Source organism: Nicotiana sylvestris, chromosome 3, assembly GCF_000393655.2.
Source record: "Nicotiana sylvestris chromosome 3, ASM39365v2, whole genome shotgun sequence".
In the NCBI taxonomy this organism is placed as follows: Eukaryota; Viridiplantae; Streptophyta; class Magnoliopsida; order Solanales; family Solanaceae; genus Nicotiana; species Nicotiana sylvestris.
This window is the reverse complement of record NC_091059.1, coordinates 136,613,862-136,622,279: the sequence shown is the minus strand read 5'-3', so window position 1 is coordinate 136,622,279 and position 8,418 is coordinate 136,613,862. Positions and strand designations below refer to the sequence as shown.

Here is an 8,418-nt window from a genome sequence, read left to right as displayed (position 1 = left end):
AGGGACCAAATGGATGTTGGTGATACTGTTTATGCGCGTAAATGTGGCATATGCTCACAAACAGGACACAACCATCGTAAATGTCCTTCAACTAGTTTGGGTAGTGATGGTAATTCAGCTCCCGGTAAAAGTTCATCCAATGTGCCAATTTCAAGGATACCGTAGTGTTTTATTTCAATAATTTATTGTAATAAGTGTATGTACATGTTCATCTTGCAAAATGTATGAAATAAAATTATGTTTCCATTGGTGTTAAGTTTTATTGATATTTAGCATTAATACTTCAGTACAACAATTTGACATACATCCCAAGAAAAAAAATTGTCATTCGCCATTATCGTCGTTGCCTGGTACTATTTCATTATCAGTGTCTTCATCTTCTCCGTCAACATCATGTATGTACCCTTCGGGACCGAGAGCATCGTAATGTAGGCCCCAGTTGACACACATTTCTCGCATTTTGTCGCTATCATCAAAAAGACCTATGGGACTCCTACGTCCAACGTTTGTGGTAGAAACTTAGGTAGTCCCTCCCACTCGACAACTGTTAGGAAAACAGGATAATCATTGTTTCTATGCAATTTATTATTTTCTAATAAATCCTATTACTGATCCTCCGTTCCTCCCAGGAAGTTAAGATCATCCATTGCATGATGAACAACTAGTGCCTTTTCCATCTTTAGAATCTCCTTCATCAAATGCCGAATCACTTCTGGTTCATCTTTGTGTGTGTTTGTTTGGAAGGTTGCAGACAGTGCGTGTGACACAACAAGCCCATGCCAGCGACATAGTACTTCGTAATCACATCGTTTTGAGTAAAGGGGAACACATTGTAGTTTTTCGCCCCAAATTTGTATACCTTCAGGCTTTGTAGAATGCATTTCGCCCTTAATAATGTGCCCTGCAACTTTGAGATCAATGTGTATATTGATAAGCTTATTTTCCAAGGTACGCAGAATACCATACCACTTGTCATCAACCAAGTCAGTATAGCAACCTAATATATTTTTTTCAAGGTAGGGATCGATAGTGTTAAGATGTGTTCCATGGCTATACTATAGTGTGGTGTATAGGCACACTATACCTTCCCGCCCATTTTTAATTCAAATATAGCGTGTTATTACATCGTGCTATACCTTAACGAACAAAAGATCATTAAGCTATAGCGTGGTAAGCTATGGCGTTATATATATATATATATTATTGTGCCCAATTTTTTTTACACAAATTTTGATTAAGTCCAAGAGAACCATATTTTGCTTCCGGGCTCCATTTTTCACAATCCAAATTTAACCATGCTCTGACACTAAAAATATTACTCCAACTTTTCAGTCCAATGAGGGAAAATGAATCCAGCTAATCCTAGTAGGCTAGTACTATAAGCTAATGTTTATTGTTTACCACGAGGCGCAGATACTTCTGTTTTAGTAACTATTTATACTCTTCTCGTAAAACATGATGATAAGGGGTGTTTGTATGGTGTATAAGAATAGTGCGAAATAAGGTGTATTAGTAATGTACGAATTTTTAATGTATGAGTTAGTAATGCAAGTATTAGTTATGCAAATATTATTTTTTATCTATTGTTTGGTGTGGTGTATTAAATTATAATGCATTGCATAATTTTTAAGAAAAATAGTTGCTTACAAAAATGTCCTCCATATTCTCTAGCTTTAAGGGACTTTAAGGACAATTTTATCTTTAACTATGCTAATGCATGCATTAAAGCCTTGGTATTATTAATATCATAGTTTTCTATGTATTTACTTATGCATAGGATAATGCCAAGTATGATGTATAACTAATACAATTATTAATTATATACAAATTGAAAAAATATACCAAACAAGATATTAGTAATGCATAAAATTAATGCTTGCATTATTTTTTCTAATATCTCTTACCAAACGACCCCTAAAAGATATCACATTAATCTCTAACAAACTTTTATTCCTTTATACTCATGAGTTTCGTCTCTGCATAACATACAAAGAACGAAAAACATAGAAAGCAGAAAACAATAAATAAAAGAAGAAGGAGAAAACCACTACCCACCCCACCCCACCCCTAAATAAAACAAAAGGAAAAAGATAGAAAAAAAAAAAGGGAAACATACAAATTACTCATAGAATTTAGAGATAGATTCTCATTCTAGCTAATTAATTAAGCTTCCATGAGAAACTCCTTATCCTTCTCCAACCTCTCCATAGCATTTGCTTCCAAACTAATCTCCACATCAATGCTTCTTCCTCCATTTTTCCCTTGATACAAATACACCATTCCATCAAACCTATTATTCGAACCACTCCTCACACTCTCCGGCTGTCCCCATCCAAAATCCACGTCGTACACCTTAAACCTCGGCGAGCTTCCGACAGCCACGCAGTTCACTCCAGCATCCTTGTACTGAAAAATCTTCGGATTACTCTCCCACTCCTTGTTACGTTCGTCAATCGCCTTAGCGTCGTGTTTCACAATCGCTTGCTGTATCATCCCGGCGGCGAACTCAATTGGCTGCCCCAGCAATAAACCCGCCGCCGTCACCGTGAAAATCGCCTGAATTAGGTTTCCGAAGTAACTCTCTGGCATCGGAGGGTCGACTCTTTTCCGGCAATCGGCGAAGACAGTGTAGACTGTGTAGTCCTCCGGCTTGAGCTGGCGGGCACGTGTGATGGCTAACCACACGTGTGCGGAGAGCGACTGGAATGTAGAGAATGGGGCGGAGGATCCTTCCGGTGGATTAGCGTTGACCTTTGACTTGATTTGGTCAATTGCTGACTCGGAGAACTTGAAGATCCTTTCGCGGAGAGGTGGGTCCACGCTGGCGGTGACGTCACCATTGGTTGCTGACTTGGCAGGTTCTGGTGCGTCTGATGGCGGAGAAAGGTTGAGCTTGACTCGGGTGTTGCGAGCCTTGGTGCGTTCAAGGAAAGGTGGGACCGAGATGAAGGTGGACCCACTGCAGAGTTGTGCCCAGGAGGCCATGAAGTGCCACGTGGAAGTACCGTCCAGCACAGCATGATTAAATGCTATTCCAATGGTGAGTCCATCCTTGAGCTTGGTGAGCTGTAGGTAGTTGGCAAAAATAAAATTGGGACCACAAAATAAGTCATCAATGGGTCCAAACAAATTAATTGCTACTCTGCGTTAATTCCAGTTGAAGCATTAATGTACAAAAAATATTTATATAATGAGATCAATTTAAGTTTATTTACTAAAAGAAGCATCTACACTAAATGGGTAATTCTGAAAAAAGGATAGAAGATTATATTTATACTTTAAGAGTTTGTCAGATTACACTAAGAATATATATAGCAGTGGATAGAACTTAGTTGTTAATGTCGTTAGACATTTAATTGGCGGTCTTATTTTCAATTTTAAAAAAAAAGATTTTTCTCCCAATAGGAACCATCATGATATTGTGAATAAATTGTATCTTGACAGGATGATTACATGCTACATTACTACACTAATAATAAACCCGGCGTTTTATGAGGTTTGAGCGGGGTAGAGTTTACACTAACCTAACCTTACCTTACACTAACTTGAGAAAAATAAATAGTGAAAATTCAGACAAATTAATTAATCATGCAACTCTATATACATCTATGCACACAACTTATTCATCACATTAATTAAGTGATCTTTGTCATAATTAATTGAATACCCACCCTAGCACCTTGATCTAGCTAAAGGATTTAACTTGCTTATAAACAAGATTGGAGTGTTAGCACATCGACTGGCTTATGCTTGGAATTTTAAAAGGATTGTGATATAGTATGATTTCCTTTTGTAGTAAAAGTTGTGGATCTTCCTAAAGTTAACATCCTAATCAGAAAGAAACTCGATACAACATTTCTAGTTTCAGTGCCACCGCCAAACCTCTAGGTGCATTAAATGTAAGTATATAAAGATATAAATAGCTAAAACTCATTAACACGAACAAAAATATTTGTTAAGTGGTCTCAAGAATAGCCAAAACTAAATTATGAGTGTGACACTAACAGTATTTACACAATTGAATTACTTTAAAAGTTTAAATTACAACGATCATATAAAAATTCTTTATCGTGTAAAATGTATATACGGATCAAAAGAATGTGGTGCAGTGGATGAGACTGCATTTTCCTTAACCAGAGGTATCGGGTTCGAGCCCTCGGTATGGAAAAATCCTTGGTAGGGAGCGCTTCCCGAATGGGGCCCTACGCGGTGCGAATCCGGATATAGTCGGGCTCCAATGCGGGTACCGGACACCGGGCGAAAAACCAAAAAAAAAAAAAATGTATATACAATGTATAACTTAAATCCATTTATGGAGCACTAAACCATTACCTGCACAGCCAGAAGAGGCCGGTGAAGCCCTTCAAAATTCAAGATTTTATTACAAGGAATTAAATCCAGGAATTTGGAGGTGCCTTCTTCATCCGTAAGATCTGCAACATCAATTCCTTCTGCGGCAGCCACTATCACCTCCGCGCCGTCCATGTCATCGTCGTATTCCACCTTGAAAACACCCTCTTCATCTTTTCCCAGTTTCCCAGCTAGTTGATAGAAATCTTCCAACACTAAGGCTAGACCATCTTTCAATTTTTCCACCGTTTCATCAAAGTTTTCAGCACCCTTATAGATCAGCAACTTTTGGTTGTAATAGAAAGCTAAGTAAGGAAGATCAAATGTTACCAATTGACACTCTTTTTTGCCTAGTGGTTTATGTGGTTTTACGTTGGTTTTCTTCAGGATTTTCACTTTTGTAACAACAGTTTCCTCCTTTGCTACTTCACCTGCCATGGCTAATTTCACAAATGATGATGAAATTGGAAAAGCAAGAGAGATGAACAACTGAAAATGGCTTTGTTTTTTTGGTGATTGGAAAATGAGCCAAGAAAGGTGATTTACTTATACTAGAAGTAGTATTCCCTTATATTCATAATAATTGACCAATTTGCTTTTAGCACGTCCATTAAAAAAATATTAAATTCTATACAAAAATATCTACTATGTCTAAACTACCCCTAATTAAATATTTAGTATGAAGAGTAAGAAAACTTTTTAGAAATATATACATAGGGGTTATTTTGTAAAAACAAATTGAATTCTTTCTTGATTATATAACTGGATAGTTATTTTGAACCAAAATAAAAAAGCAAATTGATAATGTACCGGAGGGAATACTAGTGTAGGGATAGTAAGAGTGTATTGGGAGCGGTTGGGATGCATTTATGAGTTTACATGAGTGTAGTTGGATTCCATTTATTACTATCCTTAGCTACTGTTTTGGATGGCAGTTGAAGTAAATTTCTGTTTCCTTTAATTTATTTTGTTTTTGTTTGTTTGTTTTGTTCCTACTGTTTCAAGTCAAGTATATGTATGGATTATAAACACTAACAACCTTGCATGTTGGCTAAGGATTATAAACACTAACAACCTTGCATGTTGGGCATCGGTTCTCTCGTTAAGTAAAACAATGATGCTAACAAAGCTCATGCTATAAGGATAAACCACTGTATTTGTCCAGGAACGTGTCTTAATATTGAATTAAAGAGCAAGTTCTGAACAAAATCCCATGTTACATGATATTGTTAGAAAGGAAACTATGTGCAAAGCCATGCATTTTTTAATCTATATTACTGGCCAGCAGAGGTTATAAACATGGGAAGTTGGGGCAACTGGCCGTCAGAATCAGGATTTGAATCTCATAGGTTATGGATGCTAGCCAATTTAAGTATTGTATTTTAAATTAATAATTTATACATATTCAATAAATTTCTTAAGATAAACACATTGTTTGGATCAAAGTTTATTTGGTTCTACGGAACCCACAAGTCCTATATGCTAGCTCCGCCCTGCCATCAATATAGTACAAGCAGAGGCGACTCAATGGTATTGGAGGCCTAAAACTAAGACGTAATAAGAAGCCTTAAACTTGTTTAATAATTTTAGATATTTTTGTTGAAGTTTATTCATTTTACTTTGTGAGATGCAATTTCATCTTAACGATGTAACCGACCCTTTAATCTTTGTTGAAACATTACCAACTTTTGATAAGATTTTATTAAGTTTAATTTTTAATTTTTTTTCACATGACCTTCAACATAACTCACTATATAGCAACTCCCAAAAAAAGTTAACTTAAAATATAAAACTATGTTATTAACGATTCGTGACAAGGTAGCAATTAAAGATGGTTGAAAAAATTTCTTCTTATTATTTAATAATAAATACAATAAATATTTAAATTACATATAAAAATGTAGCTTTTGGAGCCTCTAATAATTTTGTGAGGCCTAAAGCAGCTGCTTTCGTGGCATGGGGTTAAGCTACCTCCGAGTACAAGCATATTTGTACTACCGTGAATAAGATCTCTCTACCCTTTTAATGAGTCGTGTTCACTGAAAATTTAGATTAATCGGGTCAGTAGAATTTTGGATACCTCAGGCTGGTTGGGAGCAAAATCCCATGTTCCATGAGATTTTCAGCCAGAAAAATTATGCGCAAAGACATGCATTGTTTTCCAAATACCTAATTATCAGTGCCAGATTATCATCTTGTCATTTGTGATTAATCATTAGATCACCAAAACTGGTGGTAACTCCTCTCTAAAGCAAATTCCAAGTATTTCCGCCTTTGAAACTATTAGTGGCCAGTAGAGGTTGAAAACATGGGAAGTTGGGGAAACTATAACCACCATTAATATCAATACATTACAAGCTCAAGCAACCACATATTTAGCTCTTTCCATTGATTTTATTAAAATTCAATGGTATTACTTCTTTCGATTAATTTTAGTTGTTATGTACCCCCTCCGTTCACTTTTACTTGGCATGTATACTAAAAATAGATTTTTATTTTTATTTATCACTTTACGTATATCTAGAGAAGACAAATTTTTCTTTTTTCTGTTATATCCACAGTATTTATTACACATTTTAAATTATTTTCTCAAATTCAATAAAATATGCATCAATTAATATGAGTATCATGGTAAAATATGCACTTCATTTATTATTTCTTAAGGGGCATAAAAAGTCAAAATGTTTCAAATAAAAGTAAACGGAGGGAGTATCTCTTTTATAAGTCCCTTAAAAAACTAATATTACAGTAATGAAAAAGGTTGTTTGGCTATTATACCGATATTTACTCTTCACATTTAGGTTTTCTATGTTATATAATCAATGCTTTACTTTTTAGATCAATTAATACTAAGGATAGATAGATAAAAATTAATTAATCATATCTTGATTTCTAAAATGACAAGTATTTGGAACCAATTATTTTTAGTAACCACGACAACTAAAATGAAATGGAAGGAATACTATACAATATAAACAATGATTGTAACTTGTAAGCCGCTCCAAACCTGTGTAGTTTAGCATTTTAATGTGATTAATCTCTCTAGCCGATGGCCATTATTAGTAGTACTGAGGTTTACTTTTTATTCAAAAATAAAGCAAAAGTAAATATTAATAAGAGAACTCTCTATGAATCCACTGCACTTTAGCCCAACAATAAAAGTAGTAAAATCTTCACATGTGGTTTTAATTTCTTACGGATTTACTCACACACCAAGCCCCCAACATAACTGGCCCACTGGCCCTCCTTTTTTTTTTTTTTTTTGTGGGTTGTTGTTGGGTGACTGATAAGATGTATAATACAGTTCAAAAAAATTTAAAAAAAAAAGGAAGTAAAGGAAAATTTATGGTTTATGGTATCATGTGGATGCTTTTATTGACCGTCCGTCAACCAGAAAAGTGGTGTTATGAATCGTACAAAAAAATTAATGCACTGTTACCATTAAACGATAGACATGATGATGTTAGACGAGTTGTGAGTAATAATTCAAAAGGAAGTGTCCCTTGTGAATTAGAAGAATTCTCCTTTTCACATTATAATGTGTTATGTGACATGACATTAGATATATATATAAAACGGATAGCGGGAATCAGCTCGCATCGTTAGCTTAGAAGGCTAAGGGTTATGATCTGCGTCAATTCATTTTTTTAACGTCTCTAATTTAAAACTTGTTCGCTGCCTCGATGGAGGTGGAATTGGATCAGGCGAAAGTGGTTGTTGAAAATCGATATTCTTTATTAGAATTGAGGGGAAAAGTTGAATGATTAGGCCGAAGTGGTTGGTGAAAGCGTAATTTTTTTCTTCAAAAAACAATGAGTAAAGTATCTCGTGGCATTTATAAGCTTTTTGGAAAGCCTTAGACAATTTGCCAAAAAAAATATGATCGATATATTCTCTAACACATTTTGATACGTCTTGTTCAGCTTACCCGTGGATTATATTATTTCGATTGTTTGTCCTTTTTGTTTTTGTTTTTGAGAAAGTAGGCATGGCTTGACATGCGGAAAAAGGGCCCGAGCTGGGAGAGAGAGGATAGTTGTCTCACTACACTGAAGAGTTGATCTGAAG

At 35.3% G+C, this 8,418-nt stretch overlaps 1 protein-coding gene across 1 annotated transcript; it reads right to left on the bottom strand.

Annotated features, from left to right (window-relative positions):
• Positions 1-1,860: 1,860 nt before the first annotated feature.
• On the bottom strand, positions 1,861-4,889 carry LOC104246631 (BAHD acyltransferase DCR). The gene is made up of 2 exons (XM_009802493.2): positions 4,333-4,889; positions 1,861-3,066 (listed from the first exon to the last, which is right to left on the bottom strand). The coding sequence occupies exons 1-2, from the start codon at positions 4,786-4,788 to the stop codon at positions 2,164-2,166; spliced, it is 1,359 nt and encodes a 452-aa protein (XP_009800795.1). The 5' UTR covers positions 4,789-4,889; the 3' UTR covers positions 1,861-2,163.
• Positions 4,890-8,418: the final 3,529 nt, after the last annotated feature.

Excerpts from the sequence above, each read along its gene's own strand:
- LOC104246631 (XM_009802493.2), bottom strand. The coding sequence starts at position 4,788 with ATGGCAGGTGAAGTAGCAAAGGAGGAAACTGTTGTTACAAAAGTGAAA. Across the intron at positions 3,067-4,332 it reads GGCCTCTTCTGGCTGTGCAG|CTCACCAAGCTCAAGGATGG; the intron begins GTAATGGTTTAG and ends AACTACCTACAG.